The sequence below is a fragment of the Rutilus rutilus genome (genome assembly GCF_951802725.1).
Source record: "Rutilus rutilus genome assembly, chromosome: 24".
Lineage (NCBI taxonomy): Eukaryota > Metazoa > Chordata > Actinopteri > Cypriniformes > Leuciscidae > Rutilus > Rutilus rutilus.
Window position 1 is genome coordinate 25,490,681 of NC_140228.1, and position 20,368 is coordinate 25,511,048.

The 20,368-nt window shown below is 38.4% G+C and overlaps 1 protein-coding gene across 2 annotated transcripts in view; it reads right to left on the minus strand.

Annotated features, from left to right (window-relative positions):
• The window catches only part of plod2 (procollagen-lysine, 2-oxoglutarate 5-dioxygenase 2), a 47,219-nt gene that overhangs the window by 10,077 nt on the left and 16,774 nt on the right, over nt 1-20,368 (minus strand). For both annotated transcript variants that reach the window (XM_084398972.1, XM_084398973.1), the window contains exons 2-13: nt 18,454-18,545; nt 18,140-18,276; nt 14,987-15,150; nt 12,320-12,432; nt 12,043-12,106; nt 10,570-10,667; nt 8,419-8,520; nt 4,750-4,875; nt 4,533-4,654; nt 2,534-2,638; nt 1,539-1,664; nt 447-588 (exon numbers count right to left, since the gene is read on the minus strand). In XM_084398972.1, the coding sequence (XP_084255098.1) occupies nt 447-588; nt 1,539-1,664; nt 2,534-2,638; nt 4,533-4,654; nt 4,750-4,875; nt 8,419-8,520; nt 10,570-10,667; nt 12,043-12,106; nt 12,320-12,432; nt 14,987-15,150; nt 18,140-18,276; nt 18,454-18,545 (1,391 nt within the window). The remainder of the gene's footprint in view (nt 1-446; nt 589-1,538; nt 1,665-2,533; nt 2,639-4,532; nt 4,655-4,749; nt 4,876-8,418; nt 8,521-10,569; nt 10,668-12,042; nt 12,107-12,319; nt 12,433-14,986; nt 15,151-18,139; nt 18,277-18,453; nt 18,546-20,368) is intronic.

A 20,368-nucleotide genomic window follows, 5' to 3' on the forward strand; every position in this document is an offset into this window, starting at 1 on the left:
CCCCAGTTTCACAGACCAGGTTTAAGCTAGTCCGAGACTAAAATGCATGTTTGAGCGTTTTAAATGAGCGCAACTTATACTGATATTTCTTAAAATATGTCAGTGCCATTGTTTTGTCACAAGATGCACAACAGTAATGCTTTTTTTCTAATACACGTTTATAAAAGCTATTTAAACGTCCTAATTGATCTAAGGCCTAATCCTAGCTTAGTCTAAGCCCTGTCTGTGAAACCGGCCTTTATATATCATATACAATATTAAATGTATAAAACTTTTTAGTTAGCATGAATTTTTTATATTAATTGCACAGATACAAATTATATTAAATTGACATTGCATACCTAAATACTTGAAACCCCAGACTATCATTACATAAATTATATAATTGTTGCTGATCTAGATTAAAATTATTATAATTGTACAGCTTTGTGTTCCAGCGGTCATACCAAGTCTCTGGCATTCCTACACATGGCCATGTCAGGGTCCAGTCTCTCCAACACAAAGACATTCCTCTCTTTGAATTCATTCCTCAGAGTCTGGCCCTTAATGAGGTAGATGTGGGCCATGAAGGGGATGTTCCACAAACCACTATTTACACAAGAAAAGACAAAAGATTTGATTTATATATTCCACAAAAATATTAAGCAGCACAACTGTTTTCAACATTGACAACAATAACAAATGTTTCTTGAGCACAAAATCAGCATATTACAGTGGTTTTTGAAGAGGCATGTGACACTGAAGACTGGAGTAGTGATGCTGAAAATTCAGCTTTGCATCACAAGAAATAAATTACATTTTAAAATGTATTTAAAAAAAAACAGTTATTTAAATGTAATAATGTGTCATAATATTAAAATATGTACTGTATTTTTATCAAATAAGAGACTGTTAAAAAATGTAAAAAAATTGCAATTATTAACTTTTGATGGGTTATATGCTTGTGTGTGTGTGTGTGTGTGTGTGTGTGCGCATGCATGCATGTGTGTGTGTGGTTCTGGGAAACCCTACGTTATGGGGACAAAATGTCCCCACAAAGACAAGGATTTCAGGTATTGTGATCTTTCTGGAGACTCGAAATCCTTGTTTTTGTGGGGAAATGTTTTGGTCCCAATGAGCAAAAACAGCTTAGAAAACTTTCTGCATTTTTACATTTTCATTAAAACCATCTCTGTATGATTTCTGTGACGGTTAGGTTTACAGTATAAAAATCATTATGTCTATGGAGTCCCCACAAAGATACTGAAATGCGTGTGTGTGTGTGCATATGTAAATTATTTATTGGCCAATGAGAATAGAAAGCATGTTTGGTATTAAATAGTCATATTTTTAATAGATGGATTAAACTAGATTGACTTTGTTAAAGAAGTGATCTGGTGAGAAATGTACATGCTAAAAAGCAATCTGAGTTTTAATAGAGTCCTCTTTTTGATTCGGAGAAGGATAATTATGCATTTTCTTAATTGTCTGATAAGATTATAAACACTGACATTTTAGATCTAAATAATTTCTGAATCACATTCTCTCAAATCACTCACACACGCTTTCCTTGCACGATGTCAATGTAGTCTTCGGATCTTGCATAATAACCATCTAGGCTCAGGGCTCCCCAAAAGTTGGACCACAGTTTTCCATGACGAGTGACAAGAGGGCCAATTATTTTTCTGAGGTGGAGAAAGATAAATGACACAAAATTCAGCATCAGCTCATAAATGTACAATATACTGTAGGTCTTATAAGAAGGCCTACAAGAAAATCTAATGCTGAAAGATGACCGCAAAACAGGTGTAGATTTGATGTACTGAATTTTTGCAAGATTACACTATAGCATATTGCTTTAACATAGCACAAGTAAGTGGTTAAGATGATTCAAGTGAGAACATTTTCTTGTGTGAGGTTGTGAAGAGTGCAATCCTTTTATTCAGAAACACGAGCAGTTGTATATGGTATCGTTTCTATAATCATGAGAGTGACCCTGAAGGAACACAGTCAAGCCTTCACATCTAGTGTGACCTTAAACTCTACAAGCATACAGAATTTCACTTTACTGAGGTAAACATGTCATTCAAAACACATTAGTGGAAATTATAATGTTGGTCAACGATGTGAAAGCAAGCAAGTAAAATTCCACATTTCTACGGGCACCAGTTACGATTTCACTCCACAAGCCAGAAGCCAGCTGCGAGAGTTCCCAAGACCTCTCAAAATATCCAAAAAGGGCTTCCTCTATAGTCATGCGAAAGAGCGCTTAGGTTGTCACGTTAAATGTGACTGAGTTCAGGCTTGTTTTTTAGTTAGAGTCAAGTGCCATTTTAAGAGTTCATGCGATATAGAGCAGACTGTTCCTATGCGCCATGGGAAAACAGGAAGCCACCCATGCTTATTTTTAAACCGTAAGGGATTTGCATTCAGTCGGCTGTAATGTTCCTGTGGTTTTAGCACTTGAGGGATTCAAGTCCTTTCCCTCAGACAAAACGGTTACTGTGGAAGATTCCAGAGTATTGAAATGCTTAGCGCATCAAAGTGAAGCTACCTGTTTTGCTCGATGAGGAGTTTCAGGGTCTGTCGGTTGGTGAGCATCACATCTGCATCAATGCTGAAGTAATAATCACAAGAAAGATCCTTTCGGCACAAATCCCTGTAATAAAGCAATGAGGGTGTCCTTATTAATATTGGAAACATTCTGTGCAATGTTGATTCTCTCAACCTCTTTAAAGATCACCATTCTTATTTAACAGCATTTTTTTTTAAAAGTTGTCAGCCACCGGCAGCGCTTTTGATCATTGTTTACCAAAATTCCAGAATTTTCAGAATATTTTTTTGTATGAATATCTGAACATGCAATATTTCAAAAGAAAGAACAGAGCATCTGCTTTTAAACAAAAGACAATTATTTAATTCTAGCTTTCTTCATTCTTTTTTTATCAACACTTGAATGTGGGTAGGGGTTTCATAAAAAAGCAACATCTTGAAAAAAGCGCGTCTACCGAATATCAGTGGAAACATGGAGAGCCGTCAATGGCGGGGAAGCGTTGTCACATAAATTACGGAAAATTCCGTCAAAGGTGGGGAAAGAGTTAATCTTGAAACTGTGTATCATTAGAAAGGTTTAGGACTGTAGTTTCAATATTTGACCACTATTTGTGATTAAAAAATGGTTATAGTGACAAATTTCATCATTTCTGTCAGTTGTGCAAAATCAACTTGCAAAATCAATCAGTTTTTGATATTTCATATACAATAACAAGGCACATTCGCATCTGCTCTGGTTTATTTGTGATCACACGGGTTCGCTTCACAACATCCATTAGTGCTGTCACATGTTTACTTGATATTTCAGTAAGAACGATTGAATTGATAGCAGATGGAAAATTTTGCTGAAGTCTTCTGTCTTTTAGTTTAGTTTTTTTCTCTCAGAATTATGAAACACGGCTCATATTTGCGAGAAATATCAAATATCAAGTCTGCGAGAAAGTCCAAGTCAGAGATCTGAATATAAACACGAACATTTCTCAACATATTCATCCAAAATCAAACTGTATGAGCCCTTTTGTCCCACAGTACAAGGTATTTTAGAATATTAATATCTGAGACAAAGTTGATAATTACATTAAGCAAAGGACAATCCAAGTGTCTTTTAGCAATGTTCATTTGAGTATTTATTTATATATTACTCTATGTTCAGCTCTGAAGCACAATAATAGGTGTCTGAAACGAAAACATTTTTTATGTCTGCTCTGATGTCTTACGCAAACCAGCATTTTTCGAACCTACTAATTAAGACAAACAACGTGAGTGATATCACCATGACAGCAGCCACTAATGCCAAACACAGACATGCAGAGAAAATAGCATCAGGACCAGCTAAGATAATCAACATATGTATTTACACATCCCACTGAGTAGTCCTAAAACATATTTGAGGGTATATGACTTCATAAATTCAGTAAAATGGATGTTAGTTATTGGGATTGTCTGTGCAAATCTCAAACTGAAATTTAATATCTGAGTTTCGGGGTTTCCTGAATATGAACATTAGTAGTAGTGACACTTAAACAAGAAGCAATAATTACATTGGAACCAGCTGGTTATAAGTAATTGTGAAAAAGGCTCAGGTAAGTCGATTGAGAAAATATCATGCCATTTATACTTTTATTAAGTGTGTTAATTGCTTTTGGGGTCACTATATGAAAGCGATCATGTACAAGCAGATTGAAAGGGTTCTGGAGCTGAGCTAGGAATCTTGGAGACAGCTGTGCTAAACTGAGAGCAAATAGAAGGGTTCACATGAGTGTCTTCTGTGTTTTGTTGGTACATTGCTAAAGGAGGGGCAGATTTACTGCTTTGTGACGAGTCGGAAGTTGTTCCTGTGTTTTTTATTTGTAAGGAGCTGAAAGTGTGCTGACATGTGGCAAAGGTTTGTATTTATCTTTGATCAGGAGTTAGAGCTTAAATTGCTCAGATTTGCATTGTAATTTACTTAGTTATTTGCATATTTTCAAGAGTCACTCTTAAATTAAAGGGACGCTTACATTCCCATGTTCCTTGCTTCTCCTTGAGTTAAACTCTCCTCTGGGCCAACAACCTTAAAACTGCGGAATACATCCTTGTTCTCTTCCCAAAACTTCTGTATGTGCTTCTCATGGTAAACCTCCTGAAGAACAAGACATGGAACAAGAACGGTCAAAGACAGACTCTAAAATCCAAAAGGTCAAATGCCTTTCATTGCTTTGTCAGCCAGACACTCACACTGTTATGAACAAAGAGATTCAGTTTATCTTTGGGGTAATCTAGATTTAGGATCCGTCCGAGGAACTCTGGCAGGAATGGAGTTGGCTGCTCGATGTATACACCAACAGTCACTTGTGGAAAGTCCTGTTTAGATAAAGAAAAAAGTCTGGTCAAACATTAATACTTGTTCATGCAGTTGAGTTATTCACAATGTTTTCACTAAGGGTGGGAGGTATAACCAAAAAATATCACAGCAGGAGTCATTTTATTGCACAGTGATTATGTATTGCAACATAAATATTTTGCTGGAAAATTCAACTAAATATTGTTTATTTTTTAATAACCATGTTCCTCCAACCATTCTCCTTGGGCCGAAGGATGGATAGCCAATCCATCATAGGGCTAACACACAGAGGCATACTTAATAACCATGTTCCTCCAACCATTCTCCTTGGGCCGAAGGATGGATAGCCAATCCATCATAGGGCTAACACACAGAGGCATACTTAATAACCATGTGGTAATGCTTATTTTTTTAATAAACCAGTTAATTAAATATTTGAAAAACAAAAGATACTTAATCTAATTTGATTATTTTGTCTCTTTATTTCGTAGATCCAAAAGGTTATTCATAAAAATAAAATAAAAAAAAAACAGTCTACTATCAGTGCAAAAACAGTATCACATTATGTAACACTTAAAGGAACCGTATGTAAGAAATGTATTTCAATTAATCATAAAATGGCCCTGATATGTCACTAGACATTAAGAAATCATGTTCATTTCAAATACTTATATCACTGACAACAGTAGTCCGGCCAGGATATTGTCATTTAAAAAGTGAAGTTGCAGCCCTCAACTGATGTTTATGTTGTCATTTTGTGTTTTGGCCTGATGCCCCACCCTCCACCTATCTACCAATCACGAAGTCAGTAGTGTTTCGGCATCCAGGTTGCCAGCTCTGCTCTAGTTACCACAGCTGCAGCTACAAACGTGTCGGATAAAACGTGTCGAATTTGAAAGTGATTGCAGTACCAGTTTTGGCCACAATCTTACATACGTTTCCTTTAAATGAAAAACCCAAAAACTCAAAAGAGTAAAACAACTAGTAATCCTGAAAGGATAAACTACAATCTAGTAGTAAAATAGCTAATAGCCTATACCACCCCTTTGACTGTATCAGTTGAATTCTATAAACCCTAAATAAGATTTCCCCTTATCCTGGCTTGTTTTCGCTCTATTTTCACATTTCTTTATGTTCCTCTCTCACATGTAAATAATGAAAAGCTGTCCTGTCCTACACACTTATTATGGTATAGCAAAATAATATACAGTACCATCATACCATCCAGCCCTATTTCTCACATAAGTAAGAAGCGCTGCTGGAGGTCTTCGAGACAGTAGAAGCTTCTTTCCCATGACATTGAGCTTAAGGTTACATAGATCGGTCACCACTACTTTTGTGGTTCTTGACCAGTCTACACAGCTCACTAGATGAAACGGGAGCTGAGTGGCACCATGTAATTTCCCAGTTCCGACCTTGGCTCTGGGTTCCTGAAGGGAGTGTCCTAGAATCGAGCCAAAGGTCTTTAAATTCTTACCGACAGCAGAGCAGGGAATAAACAGGAGACACAGGGGATTCTGCGGAGTCTAGACCAGGACAGTTTCCTTTAAAAGACCCTTTCAACCTCTGCATAAGCAATGTGAGAATTTGAACTCTCGTCCCTTATTCAACAACCAGCCCAAAACCACTGAGCAAATGAGAGTGGTACGACCTGGCCACTTCCACGACAAACAACAGACTTTGGGCTGGGCCTCATCTCATCAGCCTTTCCAGTGCTTTTTAGCAATAAATCAAATGTATCTGATAGACATACACTATATTGCCAAAAGTTTTGGTACGTCTGCTACGTCAGTTATAACAGCTTCAACTCTTCTGGGAAGGCTTTCCACAAGGTTTAGGAGTGTGTTTATGGGATTTTTTGACCATTCTTCTAGAAGCGCATTTGTGAGATCAGGCACTGATGTTGGAGGCCTCGCAGTCTCCGTTCTAATTCATCCCAATGGTGTTCTGTCGGGTTGAGGTCTGGACTCTGTGCAGGCCAATCAAGTTCCTCCACACCAAACTCAATCATCCATGTATTTATGAACCTTGCTTTGTGCACTGGTGCGCAGTCATGTTGGTACAGGACAGGGACATCCCCAAACTGTTCCCACAAGGTTGGGAGCATGAAATTGTCCAAAATGTCTTGGTATGCTGAAGCTTTGAGAGAGAAAAAAAACAACCCTACACCATAATCCCCCCTCCACCAAACTTTACACTTGGCGCAATGCAGTCAGGCAAGTACCGTTCTCCTGGCAACCACCAAACCCAGATTCGTCCATCGGATTGCCAGACAGAGAAGAGTGATTCGTCACTCCAGAGAACACATCTCCATTGCTCTGGAATCAAGTGACGGTGTGTTTTACACCACTGCATCCGACGCTTTGCATTGCACTTGGTGATGTAAGGCTTGGATGCAGCTGCTCGGCCATGGAGCTCTACATGCACTGTTCTTGAGCGAATCTGAAGGACACACAAAGTTTGGAGGTCTGTAGCTATTGACTCTGCAGAAAGATGGCGACTTCTGCGCACTGTGCGCCTCAGCATGCAGCAGCATTTCCCGAATGCACAGGTGGCAACATATCACGGTACCATGCTTTAATTCACTGACCTCCTCAGAGCGACTTCCATAGTATTTATTTTTCCATAATATGGAAGTCAATGGTGCCCCACAACTGTTTTTTTTTTTTTTTTTCATGTTGTTTACAACTGTTAATTGTAAGTTGATGTTAGCTCAGGTCCATTAAAATAATATTAACAGATACAACTTTAGATTTTAATAATGTATAAATAAGATTAATACATGCCATTTTCATTGGAAGTTCATGTAAACTGATGTAGTTGGTTATGTTAACAAATGGAACCTTATTGTAAAGTGATACTACTCAAATGTACATCACAATGCAGAAAGAAATATCTGTTGCTGATTCCGTTTCATTGTGACTTTGATAATGTTCTAAAAACATTAGCAGTGTGTTAGGAAATGCTGATAAACAAAAAAGTTCAGCTCCAACATTGTGGTGAATTTTGCACAGGCAAGTACTAAAGCAGAAATTAGTTATTTCTGAATCAGTAACTCAAGCTTAATGTATAGAACTCAAAGTCCTTTTCGCCAACCTTAACTGAACCCTACGGCACATTATCAGGACAACCGCTGTAAGTTGCCCTGTGGATAAAACCCCACATTGAGCTGCCCGCTAAAGAGACGTCTGGTTGGCAGCAACACCCCAGTAAGTGAAACCGTTCTAAAACCAAAAGCCATTTCCTGCACCACAGCAGTGTACAACTTCCTCTTCCTGAAGTGGCTCCTCATGGGCATTTATAATCTTTTTAGAAGTGTTTAAAGGGACATAGGGTGCTTAGGATGCATGTTATTGTTGGAAACAAAACCGAATTTCCATGCCTCACTTTTTTACCTTATCTCAAAGTGAAAACTGAAACCTAGTCACTTAATATATACAAACATGTATTAATAGTGTTGGAAATGTTTCATTGTTTTAAATGGCAGTTTTAGGACATAACTTTCTGGTGCTGAGAGGAAAAGGAACAAAAACAGCCACTGTGGCTTTCATTGGATGACTCACTTTAAGCTGAGACAAATCCACCATGTCTTGGTCACAGATGGTACAGCCTCGCTCATAGTTCCACACATTGGGGATGTAGTTGGCTAAGTAATTCAAGTATATCTGTGGGGGGAAAAAAAGTCATTTTAGTTTAGTTATTCATTTTAAAATACATTTCAAAATATCTAAAAATATCTAAAAAATATTTTAAAATATTTATTCTACATGGTCCAGATGATTTAAGCTCCAGAATAGGAAATGTCCACCCATATTCCAGCCCAGCCTGTAGTAGTTAAATCCAACTTTGGTTAGGACAAAAACCCAAAAATGAATCCTGCTGTCAAATTGTCATGAACTACTGTAACTAGAACTATAATTATTGCTGGACTGTTGCTTTAGATGTATCACACAACACACATTAAAGAACAAGTTTTGTATCTCAGCTGGGAATTTACAAGACATCATCGCAGGGAGGGAAAACTTCCATCTGGTGGTCATTTTGTATTTAAACAGTGTGACTGATCAAGCAGATTAACTGTGTTGAAAGGAATAATGTTCTTGTTCTTGTGTGCTTGTGGGGAAACGCCTCTTTATCTTAGTTTAGGATAATGAAATTAACTTGTTACCATAAACAGGTTGCCTCAAATTTTGCTGAAAGAGTAAACCTTAAATATTTATTTTTGATTGGTGAGATAAAGGCGTGCATTTTCCAGGGACCCACCCCTCTGTGAAGCCCATGGGACCCCAAATCAAATATTATTTACACTGACAAACATTTATCACTGCTGTATATTTGTAACACAGAAACAGAAGACTACTGGCATGAACATTAGAAGTAGGGGAATCTGTCAAGAGACAATGATAACATGTTTCTATGTAAAACGACTTGCCTTTATATACAATTGGATATTTGCTAAGTGATATTCCACCTTAATTTAAAACTGTGCCAAAGATTTGAGTTTTTGTTCGCTGGAACACACGCCCATATTCCTTGTTAATTTGTTCACTGACTGCTGGATACAGATTTTGGCAGGACAACTGCACACTCTTGTCATGCTGTTTTCGATTACAGGAAGTTAGAACGTAATTGTAAGGAGGGGATCTTCAATTCAGTCCAGCCTCAACCACATTACAGATGGTATCCAGATGCAGTCTTTCTTACTCGTCCCATGTTAGATAGTTTTAGTTAATTTAACATTTATTGTTGACTGCTAAGACAGACAACCCCTTGGAGACACAGGTCATGACCTCTAGGTCAAAATGTCACTTGTTTAAACATTACTGACAGCAAATAGATATTGCTCCCTAATTCCAAATGAAAAAAGGCTATAAACCAAGCCGCTGAATTCATGTTCTGGTTGTAAGCTACTACTGTGTATCATTAAGCCTTGTTACTTTTATTGGACCTTGTTTTAGTATTTACGAGAACATCTGTATTCCCCAGGGCATGTTTAAGACACTGGAGATCAGAGAGATCATCAGGGACGGACACAGGGCAGCTTGAATGAATCAAAGAGCATAAGGGTGAGCTCTGGATGGATGATTATTCATTAGAAACAGCACAGATGGTTGGATATTAGAATATGGCTCCACACAGTGCTGTGTTTATTTAACCTGTCACTGAGACGCAGATGGAAAAGCTCTACGGGCTTGAGATTACATTATCACCAAGGCATCCTGCTAAAATGCCAAACTCTACTGCTAGCCTGAGAGAGTTGGGCAATCTGTGATATTCCGGCCAAAGGATTGTCTAGTATTGAGTCACTACCTGTACAATTACAGTCAGGGGCATCATTCTGAAAATAAGTCATGTAGTGTTATACTAGACAATATTATTAGTTTCGAGGAAGATGAAATGAATGAAAGCAACTGCAGAAGGTGCAACTTGAATGGTCAGACAAATTTAGACAAGTGAATATGTAAGTTCTGCCACTGGCAAACACTTGGTTTACCTACATAATCAATGACAATTAATTGATGTTTTGGAAGTTAATTTGCTTTGTTAGAATGACACTTCTAGTGCCAATTGAAAACCTCATTAAACCTACGTTCAAGTGTTCAATATCTGTTCGAATATGTGCATGAAGACATAACACTAAGACAACAGAAAACTGCAGGTATTTTGATCCAGGTCTACTTTCTGCACTGTTTGCATTATTCATTGACGTTTACCTTGGTGTTCACATTTCCATGGATAACCGCTGGCAGACTGTTGTAGACAGTATTTCTCACTCGCACTCGCTCCGTTCCAAACTTCAGGAGAACTTCATCTAAATAAAAAAAAATGGATCTTTACATTTTTACATTCAGTAAGTCCATGGATTTCAGTGTTTTATTGCCCAGCAGGCAACAATTGTAAGTCTGGGCACTGAGACTGGATATTGTACACCTCTTCTCAAGTAGGCCACATAATTTGAGGTGTCTGTAGACCAAAAGGTGTGGGTGCTTTCACACTGGCAGTTTTACAAGTTCACACTTACAAATAATCAGATCAGAGTAAAGGTTTATGCGTATTTGGTGTGCTGTCCGGGGGAGGGCTCCAAGCTCGGAATTTGGCCCGAACCCAGAGTACTCCCCCCGTATTTCTAGTTTAGAAAGTAACCAGGTGAGTGTGAGGAGACGGGGTGGTGGAGGGATGCTGAAAATTGTCGAGGAACATAGGTGAGTCGACTGTGTATATAGCCCTCCACTCATTTGCTGATTGGGTGTTGATTACTGATTGTTGACAGCTGGTTGGAATGACGTGATGATTGGAATGATGTGATGATTGGATAGATAAATTGAACGTGTTGCTCCCGAACTTTGTTAATAAAACATAATTTAGTTTGAAACGGGGCACGGTTCGCATGAAAACTTGCTAATATGAAAGCTGTCATGTGGACCCGAGTGCGCACTGGGATACCGAACTTGAAAGTACCCGGTCTGAGTTCGGTTGCAACTGTGGCTCGAGCAACACGGATTTTGGGTGCACACTTTTTCAGGAAGAAAAGTTACCTGCGCATGCATTTTAGCCGATAACGATGTATTTAGTTCAATAAAACACATGTAATGGATGATAGTGTTGATGGTTTACCTTGGATACGAGCGAGAGTGAGCCTGCAGTGTAATCGAGCAGAGCGAATGCAATCAGGGAGGCAAATTAATGGCTATCTGTTATCTCCTCTAAAGATTCCATTTGCAAGCAGCAGAAAGCCACCTTCATGCGACACACATACAGTAAACCCAAGTGTTGTTTACTCTATGCGCATAATGGCACCAAATTAATAAAAAACAATATATTGACTGCATTCTGTTTTCTTTCATGCAGCCTGCACGTTTGTGATGACATACAGTAAAATGAACGCAAGTGCACCAGGGTTCGATAGAATCAAGTTGAGTTTGAAACCAGACCAACGCTGCGGGGGGGGGGGGGGGGGGGGGGCGCCGGATCCGGACCACAGCAAGCGTACCCAGTGTGAAAGCACCCTTAGTGATGCTTGCCTTAATTACTTGATTACCATGAACTAATACTGAGACCAAAATTGTTTTGATGCAAAATCTAAATCAAACGTTGGCAACCCTTTATTCACCAGTATGATGCAATATATGAAAAAAAGGAATTGTGTTTAATAGCAAGTTTTACATAGCATCTTGGGATTGACTCACCCACTGCTCCATTCAAATTCTGGAAAATCTCGCACTTGTGGTCCAAGGTCATATTAAGCCTTTCCTAAAATAAAGAAGAGAACACACTTGAGTTTGTGTAAAAGTGACAGTGTGACCTTTGTCCTTGTGTAAACTGTTTATAGTTTAGTATTTTTAACCAGTTTGTTTTCTTTTGAATGGTATGATATGGTTGTAAGCACTTTATAAGTGCATGTGGTCAAGTTACAAGCACATTTGTGTTCTCGCAGAGTGCCTTAAGGCTTGTTTCTTCACTGACCCTCTGAAGTGGATCCACGTAGATCTTCGTGTAGAATAGCTGATCATCATCGTTATCATGAAGGTCCCACTGGTTCATAATCTTCTGTATGTATGGAGCATAGCCAATAAAGCCTGTGAAAGACAACACATTGGTTGTTTTATGGACTGTATGTGTTGTAAAAGAAAGTATACAATGTAAAAGATATATGTAAAGCGTTGACATTATGGGATGTCTGGATACAAAAATTCCAATTTCAATTATGCCTTTTCTGAGAATCTTAAATCTCACTCCCAATTCTGGTGCGGTTCCTCAAACCCTCAAAACAGTGGGAAGTCTGGCAGAAGTATCTGACCAACAAGCAACAAGTGTTGTGTGGCCACGTCTAACCTCAGAAGGCACAGACTTTCTACATCTACTCAGGACGGAGGACTCTGATCAGCATATGTGCTGGCTCTCTGTGTTTCTATAGTAACCTGCGTACGGATTTCTCATCATTTTCTTAAAGCTCTAACCACAGTTGAAAATTGTAGGGCTTGGTTCTCACATTGGCCTCTGTGCAGTTTTAGATACCATCATTCCGCAGGAATTAGGACCTATTTTAAGTAACCGCCCTAGACATTTTTAATTCCTAATAACCTTTTTCTATTGCCTACATTAATAGGCTGATCTGAAAACCATTTAAAACACATCAAATTTATGTTTCCAGTGGCTTTAGCAGGAATCTGTACAAATTTGTTTAGAAGGCAAAATCACACCTCAAATGATTTTACTGGACATCGAGACTTGAGATCTTTCAATGAATCACCAATCCGCTAGAATCCAGAAGAAGATAAACAAGGCAAGTTTTCAAGCAAATATGATTTACATGTCAGTTCATTCACTAAATTAGCAGATATTCTTAGTCTGAAGGCGGTCACCTCAGATGTGGTGACATGAATCTTGTTTTATTACAGTGCAATAAAAAGTAAAACCCTTGACATAATGCCCAGGTTCGAAAGCAATAGCTGAAGCCAGATGTAATGCATCATGACATGTGGTTTTAATCTAGAATCCAGAATGTTTTTTTTCCCACAGATCAAATCAACTCTACCTTCAAGAAGCTTGAATTTGGCCAACATAAGGGATGATCAGAAAGAGACAAGCTGTGCAATGCAGTCTTTCTTATTTCCACAAACGCACTGATCAACATGACATTTCTGGTCCAACTGAAACAAAACAGTAGTCACCGCAATCTACGGAGCAGCCGAAGGGATAAAACCAACCTTCAATTTTGGATGTACAGGCAATCAAACAGGAAGTCCAACACAAACAAACTTGTCCTGTTAATGACACAGGCTCAACGCCCTGACAGGACACTACACAAGACGAAGTGACCACTGCAGTCAAAGCAGTAATTGACCAGATGAAAATAGAAAGAATCAGGACTACAAAGTTTAGACGAGCAATGACCACAGGGTTTTTTGAGTACAGAGGGGCTGACGTTACTGTTCTTCAATGGACAATCTGAGAAAGATGGATGGATGCACACGTACACACACTCAAATGAATGCACCATTCATGAAGACCCCTGTATGAATAGTCCACTATGCCTGGTGGCCCTCAGGAAATTCCACAGGGTGAGTTGCCGCTTGGCAGTTTACACAGAAAACACTTTCTCTATCATATTATACAGATAAAAAAGTTCCACTGTTTGTACTTCGCTCTCTATAATCACCCTCCTTGCATTGTTCTAAATCCTACCAGACCAAACAAACCCACACAGAAGCGTCCGGGGCAAACTGCACTGTGATGATACGGCTGAATGGCAGCTGGCCATGACCTGTGGACCAGTGATATGCTGCCTGAGTTGAATTCTTGAAGACTGACCTCCCAAACACACAAGCAAAACATGTGTATAAATAACAAGGGATGTTGAAGAATGTAAACCATTAGGTATTACAAGCTGTGAAGAACCAATAGCACGTTTACAGACTAAACAGTTGTACAAATCAATTGTGCACAATCTTAACATGCATGTGCTCTTAAACCAGATTCAGGTAGCCTGTTATAAACAGTACATGTCAACCGTTTAACTAACTTTCTCAGCAAAGTTCTCTTTATCTGTTGCTGAAACAAAATTTCACACTGGTCTTTATAGTGCCCCTTATGGTAACAGTGTGTTTGACATGTTGGATGATGCATGAAAGCTAAAAACGTTTGTTCATATACTTGAATGGTTTGTTTTAGTCCTTACATTTGCAAAATGCAAAAAGTGTTTACAAAATGCTGATTAGTGAAAGTGAATATCTATAACACAACAAGAACATCGGTCAGGTTTTGACATAAACATACAAGATGTGTACACAATGAATAAGTTACCAGATTGGCAGTAAAGGTGCTTACATGCAGAAATTAGGGTAACATGCCTTTCCCTTAAAAAAATAATATTGATTAAGGCATTTACATTACTTTGCATGACCTTTATTTGGTTATTTAGCATAATCAGTATAAAATAGCACATGTAAATGCCCTCATACTGTTTTGATAGAATATAAGAGCTGTAGAAATCCAATTGAACCGGAATTATTGAGGAATCTCAATAATACAATGGCTTTGGGCTCATCTGATAAACCATTATGAGTAACTATGAAGCAACTTTCCTATTTTCAAATCCTATAGATATTTGCCATTCCCATGTTTACACACCTCCAGAGTTAAGAAAGCGTTTCCCACTCCGGACAGAAGGATACTTCTCTGCCAGTCGAGAATCTGGCCAGATGATTCCCTCAGCAGCGAACGCCAGCTTATGATTGGTCTGCTGGAACTTTCTGAGAATCTCCTCAGGTCCACCAGCAAAGATGAGGTCATAACTAAAGAGGGAAAATAAGTAAATTGTTATGTTCACCAAGCGTCCCAAGGACCAATGATTTTCACATTTAAGACATTATCAAGCAGTTGCACAAATTATGTTTGCTAATCCACATCCAGTTAATTTAATATGCTGTGTCTATTTTCACTGAACTGCTGGAAGGGAGTGAAGGGCATTTCTTAGGCATTTTGGTCTTCTATTTCAGACACTATTAATATGCCTGGTAACGTTAGTAACTATAAATGTCATCAGAGGAAGTAAACTGTGAGGGAGGCACCATGGTTTCCTCTCGTCTGGGGAACACCTGTGCACACAAATCATTTCCCTTTTTTCTATCATGACTTAAAATTCATCTCTGGAATATGTGACACAGCTTTAATGTGGCAAAATGGTCTCAACTACACCTGTAAAGGAAATAATACTGTAAAATATATTTCAGAGGAACCCAGAACTCTGATTTGCTAGCTACTTTCCTAAATGTTTAGCTTATACACAATGCTAGCTATTCACGAACGTGCGGCCCTGAATGTTATTCTAAACTTTTCTGAACTCTTGAGCTGTTTGGGAGACCTAGAAATATGTGTAATTCCAGATATGGGTGTGTATAAATAGCTGCTTCAGAGTTCAGAGAGTTCTACAATAAGGACTTGATTCGATTTGAGGTGATTTATATAAATGACCCCTTGATAAAACAGCACTGCGTGTGGCAGGTAAGCGTGAAGTTAACTTCAGACACTAATCTTTTTCTGCTTTGTGATCATAATAATCACTCACAATTCTGTAGAACACACCCAGACCTGCACAGCAAAAAAAAAAAAAAAAAAAAAAAAAAAAAAACTCGCCACACTTTCATTATAAATTGACATGCTGTAATTTCCCTTGAATGATGAAGTTAAATAACATGCAATTTATTATGGTTGATTTGCATAAATTGAGCAAAACGCCACGATTTCTGCAAGAGCCTTGGTTTTAAAGGAAGGTCTACAGAATTGTTGAACAAATTCCCGACTGTTTTGCCTTCACACAGTCTTGATGTTTCCCATTGAACTGGAAATGATACTGCAAGATTTCTCTTTCTGAGGTGGGTTGAAAAGGATATGCATTTATACTTATGACACATTTGCTATAGTTGATGAAAACCTACTATACATTTAGCCAGTTATTTTGCCTTTTATCTAGACTATATATTTTTCTGGATGTAATTTACTTTAAATTACAGGTATTACTAAGTAAATAATTATGGTAAGTATTGAGGCAAAGTAAGTAGTAAGCATTTTATGGCAGATTAGAGTCTATTCACAGCTAGTCCCCACATAGAGAAATGGATATTGGAACCTTTTCTGTCTCTGGTATGTGGACCAGTATTTTTACTGTCTAGTAAATCTGATTCCATTTATGGGCCTTTCACACATGAATTGTTAACAAAGTTTATTAATCCCTAACACTTAATATTGGGCTGTCTTGCTTCATGTTTCAGATTGTTCATATTTTACCCAGTATTAATAGTTGCCAAGCAATGCAGTTTAGACTTGTCAAAGGCTTCATAATGTAGAGTCTAAAGCGGTACTTTCAAAATGTAATTTCATATTTTGTTTACCCAAGGTTTAACGTGTCTTTAACTAGTAAAAAAAAAAATAATAATAATTAACCCAGGATTTAGTGTGGTATTTTAACAATACACCAGCTGTACATCTTTGCTAAGCATCTCAAACTTTTAAAGTCGTTAATGTTCAAGTTCATGATGTAACATTGATTACACTTTTGATAGTCCACTTTAGACATTCTACAAACTATAAGTAACTTTGCAACTACATATCAACTAACTAACATGTCATTAGAATATTAGTAGACTGTTAGGTTAAGGATACAGTTAGTAGAATAAGGCAGAGTTCACACTGCATGATTTTCAAAGAAGTCAGATCACAGTTATTTTCACACTGCACGACTATCTGGGGTAACATTCAGTTGCTGCTGTGTGCACACTGCACGATGGATCGGCGACAGGGGGTTTCACATTGCATGACTTTACAAAAGAAAGAATCGCCGACAACTTCTGTCTGGTCCGCAAACTACGTTTCACAACCAAACAAAGATCTTCTTTGAGTCCTCGCGCGAGACTGAAATTGTTATTAAAAATTATAGCCCGCAAGAAGCTTGCGATCCAAATTGTCTGTGCGCTGATTTGCAACGAAAAGGAGAAAAAGACAAACAGATTACGCAGGAGGAAATGGTTGGGGAGACGCGGGGAGCAAGGATTGTGTGTTCCGCAAAGAGAGTTGGGGGTAAATAAATAATTTTGTGTAAAATCTACTGCTGTTGCTGCTGGTCAAGCAAATGTGTGTGCTTTGTTTCTGTTTGATATAATTGTAAATATATCTGTTAAAATACTGATATTCTGGCCTATAACTCCTCCTCGAACACCCCGCTGCCCTGTATCTTGCTCTCTCATTGGCTGTAGGTAATCGCCGATGTAGTTTTCAGTCAGAACACATTCACACAGCAGGAGTTTTAATCACCGACAGGTCCAGATATTTAGCATGCTTTAGCGTCTTTGATAATTCACACTGCGTGATTGTCACTCGCGTGACCGAGCACCGATTTGCCTATGATTTCGGGCATTTGTCGGCAATCTCTCAAAACCTGTTGGTGAGTGAAAATCGGGGCTAAAATCGTGCAGTGTGAACTCAGAATTAGTTGACATGCACTTGCAAAGTTACCTATATTGAGTAGAATGTCTGTTGGGGGAGCATCAGTCTACTAATACTCTAATGACTGGTAGTTGACCTTAGTTACAAGGTCACTTATAGTTAGTAAAATGTCTAAAGTGGACTATCAGTATAAAGTGTATAGCCTGATAGCCAGACCATCTGAAAAGTTCTCAAAACCTGTACAAACCCATCAAACTACTAAAAGAAACCAGCTCCATAGCCAGATAAAGATCATCCAAATGTCTTTTTTTTTTTCAACACACAATTGACAAGCACACCTACCTGTCCACAAACAAGACCACCAAGTCCTCTTGGTCAGCCAGAGACTCCATGGCTTCCTTCAGCAGTCGGACCTTTTGACCTCCACCAATGGACTGACCGACATCCCCTCCTTTCCACTCCTCTCCCATCCCCAGCACCTGCATTCAGCATGTGTCAGTTCAAACAGCAGCTCAGTCAACATACTACCATCACACCTCCATCTACCTGCATGTTGTGAACGAGTTTAAAAATTAAGCACCCAGGTGAGAAGCAGTGGTCTCGCATTGGGGCATTGTTTTTTGTGTGACATAAATTAAGTGTGAAATAGATCGTACCTTCACATTGAAGTTGAAGTAGTTTGCTGACTGCATGAAACGGTGGAAGCCATCTGTCTCCTCCGTTGCAACAGTAAGTAGAAGCAGTTTTTCTGACAAAAGATAATCAAGAGAAAAAAGAAAAAAAAGAAAAACAAGTTAGAAATAAAGAGGTTCCAGGGCTATATTCCTTGAAAACCTGAAGATATTTAGGATTGATGAGGTTTTCCAAAACCCTGCCATTCACTAAAAAGACTCCTTACCAATATATATACACACACACATATATGTTGCTTTTTGCCTACAGTATGAAGTAGAGGGTATCTTGTTACTCCAAACCAAACTACAACCAAACCTCAAACCTATGTCAACACTCGCAAGACTGATTCCCAAAGTTCATCCCCTCCTCTTGTGAGGATAAATGCAGAGTAAAGTAAAAATCCCCATGATTTCAAATAGTTTTGGCAGGACGTGTTCCATAATGTGTACAAGTGTTACATCTGATGGTGGTAACAGTGGTGCTGATGGTTAGCTGCAGAAGAGGGTCTTAAGTTTCTTAAGCACCCACTACATTTCCTCTGGACGTGCCAGTGAGCAGGTACAGACCCTCTAGTAGAGCACTGTGGGAAAATAAATTCCAGACTGGGGTGTGAAGGGCTGGGTAACTTCAATCGTCCGTCATCTCTTGGTTTGGAAAACAGCCCCAGAGAAATCTTAAGCAAACTTAAGAGTAAGGAACAGGATATGTGTACGTCAGCTGTAACTCTGTAACACAGTGTAGGTTTTACAACTGTACTGATTCAAACAAATGACAAGCACGTATAGAACAAAACCTCAATTGTTCTTGTACATGATTGTGTGGCCTTTAGAAAACTGCTTAAAAGTCATATCCAGATACATTAGAGCAGCGGTCCCCAACCTTTTTTGCGCCACGGACCGGTTTAATATCAGACAATATTTCCACGGACCGGCCTTTAAGGTGCGGCGGATAAATACAACAAAATATAAAAAAAAAATAAAAATAAATTAAATATAATAATAAACGTGAATCCAATGTGTAGGCTTACTTGCAATTTTATTAGCAGGGTACTCGTAATATCGCGCCTAAAGACAACTGAGAAAGCCTGAACACAAACAAAAAGCCCCCCAAAAGAAAAAAATCTCCATGTTTACGGTGCTGATGCGATGTAAGGGTGGCGCTGCCAATAAAGCACCTAAAAGCTGTCACAAAGAACCGATTTTAAGAACCAAAATGAATGATTATGAATATGTAAAATATAGCAGGAGACATTTTAATTGTTTAAACAAGTGTTTTCTGTGCAAAGATGGAGTTGACAAGGCTGACTCGATCTTCGCAGTATGCCTAGTGAACGCGCCAGAGAGAAATGCACATATACGAATTACATAAGCAGAGAACAGTCAGTTTTCTTTTGTTTTGAATTGTTCTGTTTAAAATTAGACATTTCAAGCTTTCTATGTCTCAGGTCTGTGAGGCAAGTAGGCTACCTTATACGCTGAATTTCGGTTAATTTATGAGATCAGCTCCAGTTCACGCGCCCGCGCCTCCGTGTCCTGATTAAATATTTTCTATTATATTTACTTCTTATTAAATCCTGGCAATTGGGTGATGAAACATTGATTAAAATTAAGATACAATTAATACAAAACGAAATACAATTTAAAGACAGGCTTTTTGCTTTCTGTCTGAGGTCTCTGTGAAAGTTTTAAAGCAGTCTTTTTGTGCCGCTTTCAGAGCGCTGCACGTCCGTAAGGGTGAACAGTCCCATCCGAACAATTATTATTATTCTTTTTTTTTATATATTTTTTTTTGTGAAATAGGCTACATTTCTAAATTAATGCGACTTATAGTCCAGTGCGACTTAGGCTATATTATGTTTTTTCTTCTTCATGACGCATTTTTTTACTGATGCGACAT